We start from the raw sequence: 23,484 nt of genomic DNA on the forward strand, positions 1-23,484 counted from the left end.
TCATTATCTTTTTTAGGAATTTTGTTGTTCTTTGCCCTAATTTTTCTGTGATTTTGGAGCATTATTTTAGGGTCCCCACATGACACTTTTTTCATTTTGTTAGACATGGCACAGTTGAAAGTAAAAGAAGACAACTCTAATTTGTCATGTGTTGTCAAATTTTGATATATTTTGATGACAAGTACTTTTTGTTGGTCATATTATATCGGGTAAAAATCACCCGGCATTAGTGATTGTGTTGCTGTTTATAGCGATAGTGTTCTAGGGTTAAGATCACGTGACTATCGTGGCCTTTTGAAACCGCCACAACCAGAACTCTACCGTGACCGAGACCTCCGGTTCTTTCCCACAGAGCTCTGCACCTCTGCTTCAAACCAGCAACAGTCACATGATCTAATATAACTTATTATTGTATCTCATTCCCTGTTACACACACATGAAAACAACTCCAACAAGGAAGCAGAACTACGAACGTGAACTTCCAGGAGGAAGCAGAACTTGATGCCGCGCTTACCTTCAATACTTCATGTAAAATGTGAACACCTGGAATCACTGCTGATGGAAAATCATTCTTCAGTGTTTGTGAAGCAGCTTAGTGTGAGGCACTGTTCTCCCGCTGCTTTCTCTCACTTTCTGTAAACGCTGAGGCGGAAAAACTTCCGCTTTTCTGCGTCTCTCTCCTCCCAGCTGTCAGCCCGCCTGAATAACGGAGGCGCCTTGATGCGACTGTTGTTCTAATTTTGCGCCATAGAAATAAACCGAGTTGAAATAGATGTTACCGCCTTTCCATCAACGTTACCTTTGGCTCAGGTATGAGTAGAAAGAGTGACGTCGTGTCTCTTTAATCAGTCTCTGCATCTCCAAAGCAACAACGGATACACCGAGTTTAATAAATACTGAATCCGTTAATAATAATAAAAAGTTCCATAATCCAAAGTAAGCATCACATTCACATGCTCACTAGAGCTACTTATGTCTGACTGAACACTCTTAAGCTGTAATTTACCACAGACGGTATAAATCTTTAATACTGTGTGTTTCTGTTATTCACTAAACATCTGTCAACGATCAGGAAGAACAGCAGTCTCCTGGAGAGCCAACAGGGGGCGAAACCAACCCACTGAATTAACAATGGTACAGGGAGGGACGCTGGTTTGAGGGCGGAGTCCTTCACTCTGTCGTCAGTGGAAACATTATTGCTGCAGACTCCACATTAACACTGTGAGAAGCATCCAGTTTCAAAGATGCTTCGTCTGTTTCATCGTGTTTAATGTTCAAGATGAGGATGATTTACAGCCTGAATCTACTGAATGAAAGCTGAGTTAAAGTCACACTCACTCTCTTCAACAGTGCAGCTCCATGTTCATCCACAGAGTGTTTCTCTGAGGAGGAAAGACATTTACCATCAACTCTGAGGATTCAAACATCATCACACATCCAAGTAGAATCAGCCTTCAGACGACACAGATGATTTAAAAGAGAAAATCATGTGAAACTAAATAAAATGACATAAGAACCCAACAAAGAAACCCTCCATCCTGTCCAACCAAAGTAACTGGGGGTTCCCAGCTGTGATAATGAGAGAGGGTACACCTGTCCACCTCAGGTTTTAAACAGACAGACAACCTTTCACACCCACATTTAATTTAGAACCAGCAATAAAGCCAACAAGCATGTGTTTGGACTGGAAACCAGAGCACTCTGAGGAAAAGCATGCAGGCACAGGGAGAACATGCAAACTCCACACAGAAAGGTTCCAGCCAACCAGGAGGCTCAAACACACAACCTTCATGCTGTGAGGACACAGTGCTAACCACTGCACCACCATGACACCACCAACACAAAAACCTGTTGATGACACAGAGTTTACACTCATGCATGTTGGTCTTACCTCTGGATGCTGAGCTGCTCTCTGGTAACTTCTGCACCAGATCAGTTCTGTTCATGTGCATGAAAACTTCTCTGGTCACCTCCACAGACTGATGACCAAGTTCATCCACCATCAGATTCATTATATCTGCTCTGGTTGATGATGGACTCATCCAAAGAAAAATTGACTTCAGGAATCTCTTGAACTCCTCGAGCTTGGAATTCCTCAAATCATTCGAAGCTTCCAAAAGCAGTTGTTTCACAGCTGCCACCATTGCCACCTGGAAAAGTCATTCAATTTGCAGGACATTTTTTTATTTATCCATTTTATCCAAATAAGCTTTTTTAGAAAGTTCAGTATGATTTCTCATAACCACAAAAAAGCAGAAATCGTGAGAAAAATGACTCAACATGAGAACTGATGATACTTTAGTCCTCTGACTTTCAGCCTGCTGTCTTGTACTGAATCAGAGATGTGACATGACTCACTTTGTGGATCAGTGCAGAGCGTCGTTCGTCCACAGAGTGTTTCTCTGAGGAGCAAAGTGCTCAAAGTCACTCACAAGAGACTTACTTACCAACTGACAGTTGTATAATCTTCAACATTACATTTAAAGCTCAACCATGATAGACACTGTTTGTGTTATTCAGTCTCTCAGACTGAAGGAGTCACTTTTTGTCATTTTTTTGTTCCTTGAACACTCATAAATTCTGATTTGGACAACAATCTGTCTTTTCTCTACAATATTTTTATGAAAGACAAAAACTTTACTTATGAGACATCTTAACCACCAGAGTTCATTTAACTTATTTCCTCTTTGTTGTCTTACTTTTGGGTTCTGGGCTGCAGTCTGACGGCCTCTGAGCCAGATCAGCCCCCTTCATCTCGTTTAAACCCTCCATGGTCTCCTCCACTGACCGCTCACCGTAAGTCAGGACCATGAAAAACACCGTGTCCTGCAGGTCTGTCCTCATGTAGATGATTCTTTGGATGTCTGACTAATGTTTGTAATGAATTTTACGCAGGACTTCCTTGAAAACCTCAAGTTCCCAGTAACTCAGACCAGCCAGGGTTTCCAAAATCTGCTCAATAACAGACGCCAACGTTTCTACCTGAGAAAAAAAAGGTAAATGCGACTTTTCTCCAGGTTTTTTTTCTATCTCATCAACGTCTCATAAATGTTTAGATTACACCAGACACAGTTACAAGCAAATGATGTAAGTGATAATTACACACCTGATTAACATTTATTCCAACCTGATGAATTTAATCTTTCTGTTTATCTTTTCTACATGTAGGAGTTTTTTAAACTGAACATGTTCAGTGAATGCTGCATCATTTAAATACAGTCATAGGTGATATTACTCACTTTCTGGCTCAGCGCAGCCCAGCATTCATCCACAAAGTTTCTCTGGGAGAAATATTACAATATCATGGTTACCATGAGAAAAGAAAGTGTAGCAGCTCCACAGCAGACTCGTCCACAGTTTAATGCTTTTCAGCACAATCTTTATTCATACTTACACTCGGTTGCTGTTACAAACACACACAGCTGCAGCTTTTCAGCCGCCACAACAACAACTCTCAGGATCAGGTACAGATTTTAAAGCTGATGCTGGCAAAGTTAGAAAGGTGCCGGCTGTGAACAACACCTCATCTATCTATTACTTCATTTGCTCTCTTTAGGCTCCACAATGATTGTCTGTCTAGTGTCTGTCGTCCACCTTAAATCCATTCATAACTTATTTAACGTCAGGGTTAATGATCAGAAAACAATTAAGTGTGTAAGGAAAGAATTTAGTCGTTTGTAATCTTAATATTAATGTCTGTGTTTTATTTAACAATATCTATTATTAAACACTTCAGTGAAGAAAATCCTCCTGCCTTCTTTCAGGAAGACAAAAAAACTTCCATTGTTCAGTTTTTGTGACTTGGTTCAAAGATTTTGAATCAACTCTTGATAATTTTTTTTATTAGGGATAATTATTCTCTTACCTTTGAGTCCTGAGCTGCTCTCTGACAGCCTCTGCACCAGATCAGTTCTCTGCATGTCCCTGAAAACATCAATGGTTACCTCCACAGACTGTTGGCCACATGTTTGCACCATCGCGTTCACTGTATGTTTTCTGTTTGTACTCGGTGGGAATTGTGGAAGGCCCCTCTGAAAACATGTGAACTGCAGGAACCACATGAACTCCTTGAGACCCTGATCACTCAAATCCTCCCGTGTTTCTAGAAGCAGATCTTTAACAGCTGCCATTGTTGCAACCTGGAAAATTCAAACATTCATAAAGAAAAATTAAATATTAATGTTTCTGTTGCTGTTTTAAATATTAAAACTAATTGAAATCACGTTTTCTCAAAAAAAATTAATATAAAAAAGCCAACATTTATAAAGAAAATATATCATTTCCACACTAAGACATTTTTTGGCATTTCTGATAATGTATGATTTTTCTGATGATCACCTCAAACACTCAGACACTGTGCAAACGAGCTGGCCCCAGTGTTTTCTGGCATTTTTAACTCCTCACTGCAGGCATGTCATGTGCCTGCCTGCTTCAAGTCCTCCACCATAATCCCTGTCCCCAAGAAACCTAGGATCACTGGACTAAATGACTACAGACCCGTGGCTCTGACATCTGTGGTCATGAAGTCATTTGAGCGCCTGGTTCTCTCCTATCTCAAGACCCTCACGGCCCCCCTCCTGGACCCCCTGCAGTTTGCATACAGAGCCAACAGGTCTGTAGATGACGCCATCAACATGGCCCTACACTTCATCCTGCAGCATCTGGACTCCCCAGGAACCTACGCCAGGATCCTGTTTGTGGACTTCAGCTCTGCCTTCAATACCATCCTTCCAGACCATCTCCAAGGCAAGCTTTCCCAGATGAATGTGCCTGATCCCATCTGCCGGTGGATCACTGACTTCCTGTCGGACAGGAAGCAGCACGTGAAGCTGGGAAAGAATGTCTCGGACTCCCGGACCATCAGCACCAGCTCCCCTCAGGGCTGTGTTCTTTCTCCTCTGCTCTTCTCCCTGTACACCAACTGCTGCACCTCCACCCACCAGTCTGTCAAGCTAATCAAGTTTGCAGATGACACCACCGTTATTGGACTCATCTCTGACGGGGATGAGTCTGCCTACAGGAGGGAGGTTGAACGTCTGGTGTCTTGGTGCAGCCACAACAACCTGGTGCTGAATGCCCAGAAGACAGTGGAGATTATTGTGGACTTCAGGAAGCACACAGCCCCACTCCCCCCCATCATCCTGACTGACACCCCCATCACCTCTGTGGACTCATTCCGCTTCCTGGGTACCACCATCACCCAGGACCTGAAGTGGGAGCCCACCATCACCTCCGTCATTAAGAAAGCCCATCAGAGGATGTACTTCCTGAGGCAGCTGAAGAAATTCAACCTGCCAACACGGACGATGATGCAATTCTACACTGCAATCATCGAGTCCATCCTCACCTCCTCCATCACTGTGTGGTACGCTGGAGCCACTATCAGGGACAAACAGAGACTGCAGCGTGTTGTGCGCTCTGCTGAGAAGGTGATTGGCTGCAGACTCCCATCTCTGCAGGACCTGTACACCTCCAGGACACTGGGGCGTGCAGCTCGGATCTCAGCTGACCCTTCTCACCCTGGACACAGTCTGTTTGACCTGCTCCCCTCAGGCAGGAGGCTCCGGTCCATTCGCACCAGAACCTCTCGCCATAAGAACAGTTTCTTCCCCTCTGCTGTTGGACACATGAACAATAACCGTATGACTGTTCGCACCACAAACATATGACACTGCACTGTCATGTGCAGTGCAGTGTGTTCACTGCATCATTCCATGTTTGCACTGATCACCACCTGCACTCATGTATATATCTTTCTACATAGCACTTTTAATTCTTATTCTTATTTTTATTTTCATGTCTATTTAAGCATTTATGACAGTATGTTTGCACTGAAGCACCGCAGCAATTTCCTAATGTTGTAAACCTGCTCAACATTTGGCAATAAAACCCTTCTGATTCTTCTGATTCTGATTCTGAAAACACAGATACATTTAGTAACGAGGGCCTGAGCATTCACAGTGTGAAGACCTTGTTGTGTATTCACTATTATTATTATTATTGTTTGTGAAGGTTCTCAGTCATCCAGGTCATCGTAGTCTAAGGAGCTTAGAAAGAAAAGTGTCTGGACTTCTTTAAGTTGCTTGAAGACGTTTCACCTCTCATCCGAGAAGCTTCTTGAAGACCATGGCATGAAGACCATCACTGGATTCAGGCCAACCAACAGCAGGGGAGCTGAGGGAGGTGAGAATAGAGCTAACGAGTTGAATCTGTTTTTCAGTAGATTCGACACCACAGTGTCTGCTCACTCCCCCACAACCTCACCTGTAGTCAGCCTGGAACCCAGAGCCACACCACTGTGCCAGCCTCTCTCTTCACATGGCGCTGTTGCCTCCTGTGAGATTCCTGACACCCCTCCCCCACCCATCACCTTCACTCAATACCAGGTTGAGATGCAAATGAGGAGACTTCACTCAGGCAAGTCTGCTGGACCAGACGGAGTGAGTCCCCTTGTCCTCAAGACCTGTGGCCCCCAGCTGTGTGGAGTCTTTCATAAACTGTTTATGCTGAGTCTGAGTCTGCAGAGGGTCCCGGTGATGTGGAAGACATCATGCCTCGTCCCTGTACCAAAGACGCCACGTCCCAATGGCCCCCAGGATTACAGGCCCGTGGCACTGACCTCCCACATCATGAAGACCCTGGAAAGGCTCATCCTGGACCAGCTGCGACCCATTGTAAGACCACATCTGGATCCCCTTCAGTTCGCTTATCAGCCTCGTCTCGGAACTGAGGACGCCATCATCTACCTGCTCAATCGTGTCTACACCCATCTGGACCAGCCGGCGAGCACTGTGAGGGTCATGTTTTTTGACTTTTCCAGTGCTTTCAACAGCATCAGGCCGACCCTCCTGGGTGATAAGTTAGCAGCGATGCAGGTGGATGCTTCTCTGGTGTCCTGGATTGTTGATTACCTGACAGGAAGACCACAATATGTACGTCTCCCACAGTGTGTGTCTGACAAGGTGATCAGCCACACAGGGGCACCACAGGGGACTGTCCTCTCCCCCTTCCTCTTCACCCTCTACACCACAGACTTCAGCCACTGCACAGAGACCTGCCATCTTCAGAAGTTTTCTGATGACTCTGCGGTGGTTGGATGCATCAGCAGGGATGATGAGACAGAGTACCGGGCTGTGATCGACTCCTTTGTCACGTGGTGTGAGCAGAATCATCTGCAGCTCAACGTGGCAAAGACCAAGGAACTGATCGTGGACTTCAGGAAGACCAGGAAACACTTGACCCCTGTTTCAATCCAGGGGGTCAGTGTTGACATTGTGGAGGACTATAAATACCTTGGAGTACACATTGACAATAAACTGGACTGGGCTAAAAACACCACAGCACTTTACAGGAAGGGCCAGAGTCGTCTCTATTTTTTGAGGCGACTGAGGTCCTTCAACATCTGCCAGAAAATGCTGAGGATTTTCTATGAGTCTGTGGTGGCCAGTGCGATCCTCTATGCTGTTGCATGCTGGGGGAGCAGGCTGAGGGTCGCAGATGCCAACAGACTTAATAAACTGATCCGTAAGGCCAGCAATGTTGTGGGGATGGAGCTGGACACCCTCAAGGTGGTGTCAGAGAGGCGGATGCTGTCCAAGATAAAGACAATGTTGGATAACACCTCCCACCCACTCCATGACATGCTGGTCAGTCACAGGAGCTCGTTCAGTGAGAGACTGAGATTACCGAAAAGCACCACTGAACGACACAGGAAATCATTCCTGCCTGTGGCTCCCTGTACAACGCATCCACTTAACACACTGGTTACTGCAACAACTACACATGTTTCTTTTCCAACTATTTATTTATGAGTGACTTATGTATGTACAGTGGGGCAAAAAAGTATTTAGTCAGCCACCGATTGTGCAAGTTCCCCCACTTAAAATGATGACAGAGGTCAGTAATTTGCACCAGAGGTACACTTCAACTGTGAGAGACAGAATGTGAAAAAAAAATCCATGAATCCACATGGTAGGATTTGTAAAGAATTTATTCGTAAATTAGGGTGGAAAATAAGTATTTGGTCACCTCAAACAAGGAAAATCTCTGGCTCTCACAGACCTGTAACGTCTTCTGTAAGAAGCTTTTCTGTCCTCCACTCGTTACCTGTATGAATGGCACCTGTTTGAACTCATCATCTGTATAAAAGACACCTGTCCACAGCCTCAAACAGTCAGACTCCAAACGCCGCCATGGCCAAGACCAAAGAGCTTTCGAAGGACACCAGGAAAAGTATTGTAGACCTGCACCAGACTGGGAAGAGTGAATCTACAATAGGCAAGCAGCTTGGTGTGAAAAAATCAACTGTGGGAGCAATCATCAGAAAATGGAAGACATACAAGACCACTGATAATCTCCCTCCATCTGGGGCTCCACGCAAGATCTCATCCCGTGGGGTCAAAATGATCATGAGAACGGTGAGCAAAGATCCCAGAACCACACGGGGGGACCTGGTGAATGACCTGCAGAGAGCTGGGACCAAAGTAACAAAGGTCACCATCAGTAACACACTACAACGGCAGGGAATCAAATCCCGCAGTGCCAGACGTGTTCCGCTGCTGAAGCCAGTGCATGTCCAGGCCCGTCTGAAGTTTGCCAGAGAGCACATGGATGATACAGCAGAGGATTGGGAGAATGTCATGTGGTCAGATGAAACCAAAGTAGAACTTTTTGGTATAAACTCAACTCGTTGTGTTTGGAGGAAGAAGAATACTGAGTTGCATCCCAAGAACACCATACCTACTGTGAAGCATGGGGGTGGAAACATCATGCTATGGGGCTTTTTTTCTGCCAAGGGGACAGGACGACTGATCCGTGTTAAGGACAGAATGAATGGGGGCATGTATCGTGAGATTTTAAGCCAAAACCTCCTTCCATCAGTGAGAACTTTGAAGATGAAATGAGGCTGGGTCTTCCAACATGACAATGATCCAAAACACACCGCCCGGGCAACAAAGGAGTGGCTCCGTAAGAAGCATTTGAAAGTCCTGGAGTGGCCTAGCCAGTCTCCAGACCTCAACCCCATAGAAAATCTGTGGCGGGAGTTGAAAGTCCGTGTTGCTCGGCGACAGCCCCAAAACATCACTGCTCTCGAGAAGATCTGCATGGAGGAAAGGGCCAAAATACCAGCTACTGTGTGTGCAAACCTGGTAAAGACCTATAGTAAACGTTTGACCTCTGTTATTGCCAACAAAGGTTATGTTACAAAGTATTGAGTTGTATTTTTGTTATTGACCAAATACTTATTTTCCACCCTGATTTACGAATAAATTCTTTACAAATCCTACCATGTGGATTCATGGATTTTTTTTTCACATTCTGTCTCTCACAGTTGAAGTGTACCTCTGGTGCAAATTACTGACCTCTGTCATCATTTTAGGTGGGGGAACTTGCACAATCGGTGGCTGACTAAATACTTTTTTGCCCCACTGTATGTATGTATGTATATATATGTATATATTGTACTATTCTTAGTTAGTGTATTGTCTGTCTTGTCTTAATGTTGGTTTAAAATGGAGCACTGTAACAAAAAATAATTTCCCCCAGGGATCAATAAAGTATTCTGATTCTGATTCTGTTTCTTCAGTTCTAGGATCAAATGGTGGAGAGTCCCAGATTTAAACCCAGTGGGAGTTTCCCCCCAAAGACGGACGAAGGACCCCCTGATGATCCTCTACCTAATCACATGAGCCAAGGTGTGAAAACGGGTGTGGGTCACAATCAGCCAGGGTTTCAGGTGAGCTCAATGTGAAACCTGGCCCCACCCTATCATGTGATTTCCTGAGGTCAGACGCCCCAGGATGTGAGTGGGCGTTAAGGCGTCTGGGAAGGATCTCAGAACTGGATTATAGATGGCAGAGAGTTGGTGTCATAAGCCGTGTGTACATTGGCATCCTCGAGGATGCCAATGTACACACGGACAGACAGGACAGATGGTTTGAAAGAGGAGTGAAAGAAGCCATTTCTGTCCACTGTGAGCGACCATCTTTGAACAGTGGCGGTGGTTTACGACACCAACTGTCTGCCATCTATAATCCAGTGTTGAGATCCTTCCCAGACGCCTTAACACCCACTCACATGCTTTTCTTTCCAAGCTTCTTAGACCACTATTATTATTATTATTCAGGCAAATGAACCACTTTTTTTAGGACACACATATAACTGAGAATTGGATAAGAAGGGCCTCTGCCTTTGACCACCACTCAGTACATGTTAAACCCACCCACTGCACTGCCCCCTGCAGGTGGTGGGCCTACAGGACGATGGGCCCGAGCCACCCAAAGAGCTTATCCAGTCTAATTGATTACATTATGATTGTCATTCTGCATCTTACTGAATAAAAGCTGAGCTCTGCACAGAGAGGATGAGGGACAATGCTCGCTTTGTGGATCAGTGCAGACAGATGTTCATCCAGTTGTTTTTCTAATACAAAGAGGAAATAAAAGAAATAGAAATAGTTTTTTAACTACTCATTTTCTCATTTCAAATCTTTCTGTTGACATTATGAACATATGTTGAGAACAAGTTTTGGTATTTTTAACTATTTACTTACTTGTTGGCTCTGAGCTGCTGTCTGACAGCTGCTGAGTCAGATCCGTCATCTTCATCTCCTTTAAAACCTCCATGGTTTTCTTTACTGACTGTTGGCCATAAGCCTGTAACATTAAAAACACTGTGTCTGCCACCTTCAGCAACCTCCATGGGACGGCTGAGTTATATTTCCTCTTGAGGCCTTTCTTTAAGTCCATGAGCTCGCTGTCACTCAGATTCCCCAGTGTCTCTGAAAGCAGCTGAATGAGAGACTCCATCGTTTCTACCTGGCAAAAACAGAGGTCACATGACAGACATGTGCAATTCAAATGGTTGTTCCACCTCTGATTAACAGAAAATTGTTCAGTTTGTTAAAGGAAGATTCATTTTCAACATGATACTTTTCAAAGCCCGAAAATACAACTTTTCACCTCTGACCCATTTTCAGGCATGAAAGTTGTCTTTTATACTGCCATGACTGAATTTTTGCAATCCTTCTTATCCACTGCAGACCTATTGCAACTATTATATCATGATGAGATGCTGTGGGTGAGGACACGTTCAAGTGCAGCAGTAGAGACACCACAATGTTTGGAGCAGGGGCGATTTTAGCCCATTTTCGGGGGTGCTGAATGAATCAAAGCACCCCCAAAGATTTCTTACTTTTTTTGACAATATTTGCTGTTTGTGTGACACACTGCTAAAAATATAAAAAGCATACAGTACTTGGTTGAGACATAACATTTTAACAACAAAAGTATAGATAACCCCTCCCCCCTCCCAAAATGGTTTGTTCCAGCTCCCCCCTCCTCTGGCTCTGGCGCTCTTGCTGCCAGAGCGATGGTGGCTGAGACGCAGGGGAGTGGAGGTGTAAGTGCCTGGCTTAAAACAGGACATATTAGCTGCATTTAACCTTCAGTTGCTCTTTATATAGTTAGGTAGGAGTCAGGCCATGTTTCTTTTTAGCTGAAAAACATTACACCAGGCAAGGGCGTAGATTTGGTTTTGGCATTGGTGGGGACGGATGATTCAACCACCGAACCCTGCCCTGTTTCTTTTTTTCCCCTTTTTGTCTTTGCTTCTTGATAAAAGGAGAAGTATACTTGCCTACATATGCTATTCTACATGCTTTTAAACTATTTAAAATCACAACTCATAGTTTTATATGTGAATGATATAATGTTAAATTACTATTAAACAAATGACTAAGTATTTCAGGCTTTAGTTCAGCCATATTCCATATAAATCAGGTATCATACAAAAATAAAAATAGCTTCAAATACAGTCATGACAATAAAAGAATATGACTTTAAGGACTTAACAACATTACTTCAGTTATAGCACACCAACATCTCTGATACATTAGCACTAAGGGAACACTGAATGACCTGCTGGTTTTTGTCCATAAAACTACTCATCTCAGATTACCACAAAGTAAAAGATCTCTCAGCAAGATTATGCAACATTTTAGGCACTATTGCCCCGATCAAGTCAGTGAGCTGAGATTTTCTATTCTAAACATGAACTACTGTTACAGCAACATGGACTACTGGTGTCCCACACAACTCAATGTCCACTGTGTGAAGCAGCCAAACACAGGCCTGCTCCTCTCGTTAACTGAGATAAACTGCTGGCATATTGGTTTTGCATCTATACTGTCCAGTCTCTCCTGGTGGACACACAGCAGCATTGTTTAATCTCATTTGAGTCATTGTTGACCGTAGCCAACTTTTTAGTCCTCTGAGAGCACTGAAGCTTCTTTCAGCCTCAGTACCTGCGTTCTATCCTCAGATTAAAATTATTATTAAGTGCCTGATGTGCCTCATGTTTGGCCCTGGCTCTTCCCCTCTGACTGCACTAGGACATATTGCCACCTGATAAAATAACACACTGATTCGTGCCATATAAAACGTGAGACGTGTCAATTCAGATTCTTTGTCAAATACACTAATGAATCAATTTACATCAGCAGCCAAGCAATTGTCATGATAATAAATACTATTTAATCTACAGCACCAAATCATCAGTCAGTCACCTGTGAGCTCACCTCTCCACCTCTGTCTGAGCTACAACATGGCAGAGCTGCCTCTGTCACCTGATCAATAACAGTGAGACATTCCACATACATGCAGTCACACATGTGCTTCAAATACAGTCATGAACCAACAAGTCATCATCAAATTTCACCTGTGATCTTGTATCACCATTGCTCTCTGAGCTTTGTGTTGGTTCTGCTGTCACCTGACAAATAGGACATACATGACAATAAGAATAAAATGTGGAGCTGCTTCAGTGTTTCTGTGACTTTGTGCAGATCTTGACTGATCAGTAATGTTTGTAGGCTGAGTGCATTTTTAAAACAATGTGTGCAAACTGCACTACAAGGTGGATATTTGCAAAAGCATGACTTCCTCATGACATTTTGTCTCAAAAATTAACCCTATGAATACGTCAGTGCCATTAGGATGTAATTATTGTGTCACCAACATTTTAACGTTAGACATATAATTCTAACAGCCTCTGTAAACTAATACTGTTCGAGGCTGCCGTTTTCTCTGACAGTTTCAATCAAAATTAGAAATGCTGCTCTGAGACTGAGAGAACTAATAGTGCTGCCTGTTGTGCAGTTAGTTTCCAAAACACGTTATTCATGGTTACATACAATTTTAGACTGATGTGGGCCAAAGCCTAGCACAGCCTGTAACGTTATTATGACGGACACATTTTATGAGTTAATTTGGCTTTAAGTGACTTGCAGGTTTCTTTGAAAAATACTTTCTTATATCCAGGTTCTTCCTTTTTGCTGCCATCCTCCTTTCCTCCTGGCAGCGCAGGCTTGCAGCTGCTAAAACTAAACAGAGCTCCCTGAAAGGCTCAGCCAATCACATTGGCCATATTTGTCACATGAGGTAGGACTCCAGTAGAGAACGTAATTTAACCCTTTCTGCACCGCTGGGTGAATGAGACGCTGACAGATCTTTTTTTTTTCTTTTCTTTCTATCGGGTTTGATTTTCTTTACTCGAATAGATCAAATTATTGGTGGGGACATGTCCCTTCCGTCCATTCCAAATCTACGCCCTTGCTCCTTAGACTATCTGGGATAATAAATTTCATATTGCATGCATATATGTCTACCAATTAAATCTGGCCTGAGGTCTGCCATGTTTTAAATTCAGTTATTTCTCTCAGAAATTTGAGATCAAAATTACGACTGTGTTACCTTTATACTGTCACTAGTTAGTGCAAAAAGCTCAATGGGACATAGAAACCTTTAAATTAAATTCCATCACCTGATATATATTCTCAAATAATATCAAAGCTTTGAAAGCTGTTTACGGTCAGAATTTTTTGAAAACTGTAATTGTAAATAAATTCAAACAATTGAGCTTCTCTCTCTGTGTTAAATATAATTCCCCAAAGCAATGATAACTTCATTGTATCCACAGAACGGAGTTCCAAGCTCGAGTGAATAAATAACTACTTGATATCTTCAGTGGCACAGGAGACGAGTGGACATCATATTTCTTGCAATGATGCAATAAATGACTTTGCCTCTAGAAAAACTAGAAAACAGGTTCAAAGAAGAGGGAGGAGAAAAGTAGAGTTATGTTTGATTTCTAAACCGTGTTTGATATCTTGTTTTGGGAAGCTCAGGTAGATATTATTGGCTCATCATTCAAACCCTTTTTACTGCAGACAGGCACAGTGCAATACTCATTACACTAGAATTTAAAATCTGACATTTTACTTGATGCCAGAGGAGAGTCCTGAGGGTCGTTTTACATTTAAAAAATGCAAATTTAAAAATATGTACAGTTTGAATATAGATACAGTCACCTATATAACAAATTCAAATCAGCTGCAACAAAAGGCTAATACACACATTAATGAATCAGTAATTAAGGCCAGTGACATCATGTAAATGATCCTGATTTCATTTTAGGTACTTTAGGTGAAGTCTGATGCTCAAAGCTTTGCAGATTAATTACAAAGTAAGTTGATTGAGGAGGATCGTGACTTTATTTGTTTAGCCAGTTTCAAAGGTCAATTTATTAAATTCTTTTAATTCTTCGAGTTTAATTCTGGTTTATTTTTAAGGACAATAAATGTTTGCTATATATGTTTTACTTTATAGAAGATAATGAAATCTGAAAATAAATTTATGACAGTTTGAGTCATGGATAAAAACATGGCTGATGACATCGTCAGTTCATCTTTAAGTGATACAATTTACATTTTTAATATAAAAAAATTTAAATATCCAAAGTGTTTCATGTAAAATGGATCAATTAAAGGAGAGTCACTGAGGAGCAAAGGCACCACATAGCAGAACAATTTTCCACAAAGAAAAGACATCTCCACCTTTTTAATGTAAACATGTTATGTTCAGGTAGATCGTGTACGTTTGGTCTAAAAATGTGTTTTTTTCCCAACACATTTACTTCTTTGAAAGGTCTTCAACGAGAAATTTCTCATTTGCCAAAAGGCTTTCATAGAAGATGTCTTTGCAGGCTGCACTGGCTTTCAGGGGACCACTGTAGAGCTCCCTCATCCTGTCCTGAGAGGTAGGCAGAGCTCTAATTTTGTCATATTGTTCTTGGTCGATAACTTCCTTGTATTGGAGCTCATCCAAAATAGGTGCGATGTTGCTCACTCTCTGGATCAGCTGGACTCTGTGTTTATCCACAAAATGCTTTCCTGGAGAAAAAAGGAAAGAAATGACAATAAAAGTTTACGGTTGTTTATCATGTGAAAATGTTATTAGCTTTATTCTCAGCTTTCATAACAAAATGCTTTAAAAAAATCACACTTATTTCATAATTAAAATTAATTAAATGTTAAAAATAGAACATAAATGATGTCTGTAGGAGCCATATGAGTTGTTCCTTTTTGACTAAGTGGGTTGGTTTAAATGGACTCACTGTATTGGTGCACAGGCGTGTGGGGCGTGTTTCATGGGTGTGGTAGATGATAAATGTGGTTGCACTCACCTGTTTACAGCACCTGATGTTGATGAGCAGAAAGGTAAGGTGAGCATGAGGCAAAACTTTCTGTTGACCGCAGCTTGAATGATTTTGATGTATTTTAACTGGAACTTGATGGTTTATGTATATTTATGCACTAATTGATGCCATAGGCCAAGTTGTAGTTTGGTATAGTAGTTAGTGCAGTTCTTTGTGAGTAGCAGTTATTTGTTTGTGCAGTCTGTGCATTTGTTTAATAGTTAATCCCACGTGCTGATTTGTATATTGGACAGCTGCATGTGGAATAAAAGAAGCAAATGGTACAGAAGTGTATTTTATGCTTTTATTGTTGCGCGTCATCTGTATCCTCATGTTTAGCCTGCCGCGGCCATAGTTGGAAGAGCCACAACAAATTGTCAACAGAAAAGTTTATAGGTTTTATTGGATTGTTTATATATAGATGAGTTTTATTGGTGAGAGTCTTATGGTTTGCTGTTGCCTTTGTCCACGCAGCTTTTAGATTAAGCCTTTGGCTACACAATACAGATTTCTTTCAGGAGTCTTATTCCCCTGTTAGGTTTCAGCAGTACAGCTGCACAAGGCGTTGTACTGATTTGCTTTCTAGTTATTGTGCATCAGGCGGCTGAAGCCATTGGCTTGGGAGTACCGCCGCAGTTTGTGTTTAAGACAGTTTGTCTTCCTCACAGCTGACGGTATGGAGGTACATAAATACCCACCGCTAGTATGTACAGAAGACTAGGTTGAGTTAGTTAGGTTTAATAGGCAGATAGAGGGGGATATTGCTCCTGTTAATTGTGTGTGTCCAAGGTTGATTGAAGGGAATGTCATCAAGTTGATGTGTTGGGATGAGGCTGTGTGGCATAGGTGCAGTTCAGCGTTTGGATTTTGTAATGTTTTGAAGAAAAATGGAGACACACCAATTAATACAATGTGGTGATGTGGATGGAAAGAAAAGACAGCCGAAATCGACTGCTAAGGCTTTGGAGAATCAGATTGAAAGGCTGCAAACAGAACGTCACACTAAGATTAAGAAAATTAAAAAGGTCGTAAAAATTATTAAAGAGTTAAAGCAATCTGAGGATAATGTTTCCACTGTTCAGGCTCAGTTAGAGAATTTGTCTGTGTTGCTTAATGAGGCAACTCGTCTGCATGAAACCTTGCTTCCTTTGCTTCCTCAAGAAGAGCAAGAGAAACAAACTGCTTGGTTTATAAGTGTGAAAGCACATAATACTGAGTTTGTGGAAGAGATAAAGAAATGGCTTTGTGATGCAAAGGGAAACCCTCAGAGTAAAAATCAGGTGTCTGAGCTTGATTTGCCACATTTAAATCCACCTGGTGTTGAGTCTTCTGATGTATTACCTGCTGGAAAGGGTTCTGGTGCTTCTAGGCACACCGGGAATGTTGGTAAAGGTGCTGCGATAGATGATGTTAATCCAAGTGATAGCGTCTCTAATGTTGCAAGCAGAAGTTGTAGGAAAAGTAAATCATCACTCAGTGGCTCAATGGTTTCATCTGCCTTGTCAGCACGCATAATGGCAGAAGCTGACATGGCTGCCCTTCTTGTTCGACAGAGGTTGTTGAAAGAAAAGCATGCTTTGGAAGAACAAGAAACACAGCTTAAGAAAAGAAAGGAGCTGCTTGACTTAGAAACTGAAATAGCAGCTTCAGCAGCAGAGGTGAATGTTTTAAAAGTTTCTGAAATGTCCCGAGTCTCAAGTGCGGTTAATGGTAAATCTGATGGAATGAATTCGTATTTAGAACGAGAGCAGGGGCGTTTGGGCGTTTTAAATCCTAACGCTCCTACGTTCAAACCTGTTACCAGAGCCCCAGGCCCACCAGAGGTGTACGAAGACCCCAAACCTCCCTCCACCCGCTCATGTGTAGTGTTGCTGTGTCCTGTTCTAAAGTGCTTTTAAAACATGGCAGGGCATGGCTTCCTGCCAGAGAGCAGCGAGTGTCAGCACGGCCCCTCTTGAGAACCCTCAATGTTTACATGCATTTAAAATTCAGAGGTGGCGCCAGAGGTGAGGCTGGACGCTGTATAGTGTGTCCACCCCCACAGCCCTATATGTATGTGTGAGTAATGTGGATGTCTAAGTTGTGGAATAACATTTTATGGCCCGCAAGATCATTTTATATAGATTTATTATTATTGTTATGCATGCCCCGGCGATATGGGGTCCTCAGGGACTAGTAAAGCGCTATACAAATACAGGCCATTTACCAATTCAGCAGACGTTTGTCACCAGAGCAAAGCCACAAACTGAAGCTGTTGTGAAAGCAAGTTCTATTGTAGCAGAGGAGCCAAATCAGCCCGGCCATTTACCGAGGGAGAGTTTCTGAAGAGCTGCATGATGAAGCTGTGCAACGTCTTGTGTCCAGACAAAACGCAGATCTTGGCAAATGTGAGCCTGAGCAGAAATACGATTGCTGATCGGGTTGGTGAGATGCCCACTGATTTAAGAACACAGTTGTGTGAAAGAAGCAAAACCTTCATTGCATACTCTCTTGCTGTGGATGAAAGTACAGACATGATGGACATTGCACAGCTGACCATCTTCATCCGTGGAGTGTAAATATTGAACATTAAATCAATGCACGGGACAACGACAGGAAAAGACATGTTTGAAAAGGTATTTCAAAGTGTAACCGACATGAAACTGCCCTGGGACAACAGATGGAGCGCTGGTGTTGTGCAGGATGTAGGATCTAGTAAAGATGCAGGAGAACTGTACCGGTGAGTTAACAGCATATCACTGCATCACTCACCAGGAAAGGCTGTGTGGTAAAGTCCTAAAAATGGAGCATGTAATGATCACCGTAACACAGACCGTAAATTTGATCTGAGCTAAAGGTTTAAATCAGCGTCAATTTCAGTCTTTTATGTGGGAAATAGATTCAGAGTTTGCCAACATTCCTCATCATACAGAGGTCCGCTGGCTGAGTTGGGATAAAAGTTCTCAGTTTTTGAGCTCCGCAAGGAAACCTGTCAGTTCATGGACATGGCATGTATGATGCGGTGGAGGCATTTCAAGTGAAGCTGTCACAAATGCACCAGTGCAACCTGCCTCACTTTCCCTGTTGCCGAGTAATGTTGAACAAAGCTGGCGCACTTTGCTCGTCTACATGCGGCTCCAACCTTGTTTGCTTTCATTTATTTTTTCTGGGTTTTTTGGCAGCATGTTCATATTTCTACTTTGCATAATTTTGACAGGATATATTTTTATGGAGAGCAAAATATAAAATAAATAAAATAAAAAGTTAAAGTTTATTTTTTTAAGTGCATTTATTCTGGAATAATTATTAACAACAGAGTAAACATTCGTAGCCTGTATGATGTCACCAGGTCCAAATTATAACCAGTGTTTTAAATCCTCCCACTATGATATTAAAGCATAAAACAAAGTCTGATATTTCTTATGTTTATATCAGAAACATAATGTCAGCATTTCCTTTTTGTAAATACTTTCACTGTAGAACAAAATGGATTTCAGCAAACGTCCTTTCAGCAGAGGTCATTAAGAAGGAGTGTCTCGTGTGTCTGAAGGATTTGGTAGAAGACATCTTTGGAGGCACTGCCAGCTTTCAGGGGACCGCTGTAGAGTTCCCTCATCTTTTCCTGAGAGGTCTGCAGAGCTCTGATTCTGTCATAACTTTCCTGCTGGATAACTTTTTCTTTCAGGAGCTCATCCAGAATCGGCTCGATGTTGCTCACTCTCTGGATCAGCTCCACTCTGTGTTTATCCACAAAGTGGTTTTCTGAGGAAAGATTGCAGAGATTCATCACATATGTTGATAATCAAAGACTAAATCCATGCATAGCTTACATCCTCTGTTACTTATTTCCAAACAGAACTCACTGATATGTGTTAAACATTAAAGACTGATTCATTGTTGTGTTTCTTTTTACTTTGTACATAATCAAATCTAACTCGGTATCTTTCTGCTTTTTTTCCCCTCTTCACCCTCAAACCAGTCAAACAGATGTCTGCCTCTGCCTGAGTCTGTTTCTTTCTTCCCCTCTCTGACACCGTCTGATTATTGGATGCCAATATTCAGCACTAATGTTGTCATACCAAAGGGAACCCACCACAGCCAAACACAAAGTGCAGTTCTTTTTATACACAAATCATGTGAAACCTCTAACCTTGTACTTTACCACTTCTTTGGTTTTCATCTGAAAGTAAAAAATGAACCAGTGAAAATAGAGAAACACCGTATTTACTGGGCTGATCTACCAGTAGGCGTTAGCTTTAATAATAACTGTCAAGTGTTCTCCGACTGTGAGGTGCCCACACTTGAAAAAGACCAGACTTTGAATTTCACTCAACTTTATTTTGACCAGGTAGATAGGTAGGTAGCAGCAGGTAAAAAGCCTTTCAACACAAAAATAAAGAACATTTCATTAACCATTCAGATAAATTACACAGAAGACGGATGAAATAACAAAATACACTTCAGTAAAGCCATTTACCATGTGGTTAACTGTTAATTTAACTGTGGTTCTTAAATATACAAAATGTGTCTTCTTTGCATTTAACACTTTTATAAACAATTGTATTTTAAAGTATACATTTTAGAGTTTACAAACATTTTAATAGAGACTTTAAGGGTTTTCTTAACAAAGAATTATTTTCTTTAAATCAAAATCAAACATTTATTCACTAGTTTTACGATCCACCCAAGGATTTGGGGGTAACTATTTTTAATATTAAGTAACATAAATATGTGGGAACACTAACTGCACAAACAATTTATTCAAACTTAAGCATTCTTTTTTGTCAATATAATTTCTTTAAACTTAAATGCAGCAACTATTTCCCTAAGCATAAAACATTTGCACAACTGAGCTTCCATAGTTCCAAATATATGTGCAGCAAATGTGAGCTCAAGAGCTTACCGATAGCCCGTCTTGTTCAAAGTCTTCCTCACAGTGGAAAAGTGGATCGTAGTGCTGTCCTCTCAGTATGTCGCACATGGGTCAAATGACTGCTGCATGCATTTTAAGGTCTACTAGGCATGCCCACCCTTGATTGCTCTAATGTGGCTCACCTGGCAGGGCGGCGCACAGTTGTTGATTGCACCCAAGGTCTAAACAGCGGCCATGCGCAAGCAGCAGCACCGAACAGGTAGAGGGCAGGAGGAGGAAGAGAGGAATAACAGCCACACCTACTAGGTCAGCACTGTCGTTAGCTGAATACAGCCACAGATGATGTCGTCTTCACTGCCCTGCACTCTCTCTTCATACATGTGAAATATAACAAACTCTCTCTCAGCAGGCTGTTTGTGAAGCCGACTGGCAGACTCGTCAGAATCAGAATCAGAAAGGGTTTTATTGCCAAATGTTGAGCAGGTTTACAACATTAGGAAATTGCTGCGGTGCTTCAGTGCAAACATACTGTCATAAAAATATAAGAATAAGAATTAAAAGTGCTAAGTAGATAGATATATACATGATATATACATGAGTGCAGGTGGTGATCAGTGCCAAACATGGAATGATGCAGTGAACACAGCGTAGGGTCATGTGTTAGTGGTGGGAACAGTCATACGGTTATTGTTCATGTGTCCGACAGCAGAGGGGAAGAAACTGTTCTTATGGCGAGAGGTTCTGGTGCGAATGGACCGGAGCCTCCTGCCTGAGGGGAGCAGGTCAAACAGACTGTGTCCAGGGTGAGAAGGGTCAGCTGAGATCCGAGCTGCACGCCGCAGTGTCCTGGAGGTGTACAGGTCCTGCAGAGATGGGAGTCTGCAGCCAATCACCTTCTCAGCAGAGCGCACAACACGCTGCAGTCTCTGTTTGTCCCTGATAGTGGCTCCAGCGTACCACATGGTACCACACTCTGGTCTTCAGGAACACATTGTGCAACTGGATACTGGACTTCCTGTCAAACAGGCTGCTGTTCAGACTGGTAATCACGGCTCCTCCCCTCTAGGGCCACACTGGAGTCCCCCAGGGTCGTGCACTCAGCACCCTCCTGTTCATGTTGAACAGCCATGACTGCTCTCACAGACATGGAGAGAATATCTTCATGAAGTTAGAGGACAACACCACCATCATCACTCTGTTGGAGGAGATCAGCCGTGCACAGCTGTGCAGTTTGGTGCAAAGACAACAACTCACTGCTCAGTGTCAACACATGTTGGAGCTAATGGTCAGACAGCAGGAGAGTTTACTTCATGGTGAGAATACATCAGTTACATACTTCACCATGAACAGGTGTTTATTTTATATCTGACTTATTTCTTCATTCACATTTTAGTTACCAGCATAAAGAGATCACAGGAACATTTGCCATCTGTGTTGCATAATGATCACTAAAATAAACCTTCAAAGTGAACGTGGTACAGTGATGATACAGTTTTGTAGACGTGCTTAAATCTTACCTTTTCTAACAGTGCGGGTCCAAACTGACTGAAGCTCTTTCTGGCGTCAGTCTGAGCTGGAAGTCACTGTCTGGATTCTTCATGTACACTTCAAAGAAATTTGGAGTTCTGCTTTCATATCTGAGCTTTAACGCCTGTTAAAGAATGAAAAGATAAAGTCAGAACCTGTAAGATATTTTTCCACTGAGGGAGAGAAATCTGATGATTATTCATTCATATAATTTAAACAGACTAATATATTTACTGACCTTACACAGATTTATAAATTGTTTTGGGATCAAATGAGCAGTAAATAAATTCAACATACCTGAGGACAGATTTCTGCACCATCCAAATCTGCTCTTAGGGTGAAACAATGAAACATTTTCAAGGACTTTTCTGGATGCGGCTTTCAGATGATTTTGTATCCACAGGATTCTTCTCTCCGGTCCATCGTCTACAGAGCGAGAGAATATATATGTTTATATGTGTGTGTGTAAAGATGCTACAGGGATCCAATATTGTAATATTACTGTCTGCTGATTTATTTGTTGCACATTGTCCATCTTATACTGTGAAACATGTAATAACCTGCTGTAGCCCAGGATCACGTGGGATCAGATAAACATGCAGTGTGAGGAAAGCTGTGTTGGTCTGATATATCAACACGTTACAGTTGATTTTCACAGGAACGCCCACTTTCATCAGGAGCGCTCTTGGAGAGAAAATCAGACACTTTTTCCACAACATCTCCACAGTCATCTATGTGAATGACTGCAAACTTGTCCAATATGTCAGGGACGTCATCTGCACAAGAAAACTTGAATCATAAATGTAATTTATTGTTAAATAATAATGCCTTCATGTCCTCTTACCGATGCAGATCCAGTGTGGCAGGTGAACTTCATTTAACTTCCCAGCAGTGACTGTGACGTCCATCAGAGGACCTGCAGGCATGTATTGTCTGCTCTCCATCCTCTCCATGTGTCCGTTTTTTACATATTTATTTGTTTTTGACTTTATTTGGTTCCTGAGGTGATACCTGATCATCTCTGCACCAGATTCTGCTCATCTTCATTAAAGCCTTTCTGGTCACCTCCACACACTCTCGGCTGTACTTCTCCATCATCACATTCACTACATCCTGAGTGTTTGCTGCTTTCAGTTTGCTACTTGAGATGACGAGTGAATCTTTCTGCTATTCAATCAGTGACTTGAATTCATCCAAGTGAGCAGCTTCTCAGTCGTCATAGTTACCACCTGGAAAATGAAAAAGTCATTTTGTACCTGCAGGACTGAAGCAGCCTGTCACTTCTTATGCAGGAGGCGCAGGGCCAGCGATGGTGACACAGCAGATCCTGACACGTATCTACACAACTACATGGATGTTTGCTCCTTCATGTTGAAATTAGCGTCACATGTTTAAATATAGTCATTAAATGATTTTGAGCAACCTTTGAATGAAAGATGTCCAACATCACACATCACAGGTTACATTTTCATATCGTCAGTTATTTCCACCTGCATTTTGTTCCTATGAAGTTACAGCTGAATAATTCAGTTTGTCTTTTAAAGGTAAACTATAAAACTTGCTAAGGTTAC

At 42.1% G+C, this 23,484-nt stretch overlaps 1 protein-coding gene and 2 long non-coding RNA genes across 4 annotated transcripts in view; 1 reads left to right on the forward strand and 2 right to left on the reverse strand.

The window, feature by feature from the left end:
• LOC112432184 (uncharacterized) overlaps window positions 1-2,059 on the reverse strand; it is a 37,892-nt gene extending 35,833 nt beyond the window's left edge. The window contains exons 1-2 of the mRNA XM_076886144.1: window positions 1,892-2,059; window positions 1,339-1,382 (exon numbers count right to left, since the gene is read on the reverse strand). Coding sequence (XP_076742259.1) covers window positions 1,339-1,382; window positions 1,892-2,042 — 195 coding nt within the window. The 5' untranslated portion in view covers window positions 2,043-2,059. The remainder of the gene's footprint in view (window positions 1-1,338; window positions 1,383-1,891) is intronic.
• Window positions 2,060-4,019: 1,960 nt separating this feature from the next.
• Window positions 4,020-10,856, reverse strand: LOC112432181 (uncharacterized). Its single transcript, XR_013099410.1, has 3 exons — window positions 10,553-10,856; window positions 10,334-10,422; window positions 4,020-4,139 (listed from the first exon to the last, which is right to left on the reverse strand). It is a non-coding gene; the product is annotated as an uncharacterized LOC112432181 (long non-coding RNA).
• A 4,123-nt stretch (window positions 10,857-14,979) lies between these two features.
• LOC112431634 (uncharacterized) lies at window positions 14,980-23,000 on the forward strand. 2 transcript variants are annotated; one of them, XR_013099413.1, is made up of 3 exons: window positions 14,980-15,096; window positions 21,453-21,699; window positions 22,766-23,000. It is a non-coding gene; the product is annotated as an uncharacterized LOC112431634 (long non-coding RNA). The 2 variants fall into 2 exon arrangements; XR_013099412.1 differs by having other exon boundaries at window positions 14,982-15,096; window positions 21,330-21,699.
• The last annotated feature ends 484 nt before the right edge of the window (window positions 23,001-23,484 follow it).

This window comes from Maylandia zebra, linkage group LG1 (assembly GCF_041146795.1).
Source record: "Maylandia zebra isolate NMK-2024a linkage group LG1, Mzebra_GT3a, whole genome shotgun sequence".
NCBI classification, from domain to species: domain Eukaryota; kingdom Metazoa; phylum Chordata; class Actinopteri; order Cichliformes; family Cichlidae; genus Maylandia; species Maylandia zebra.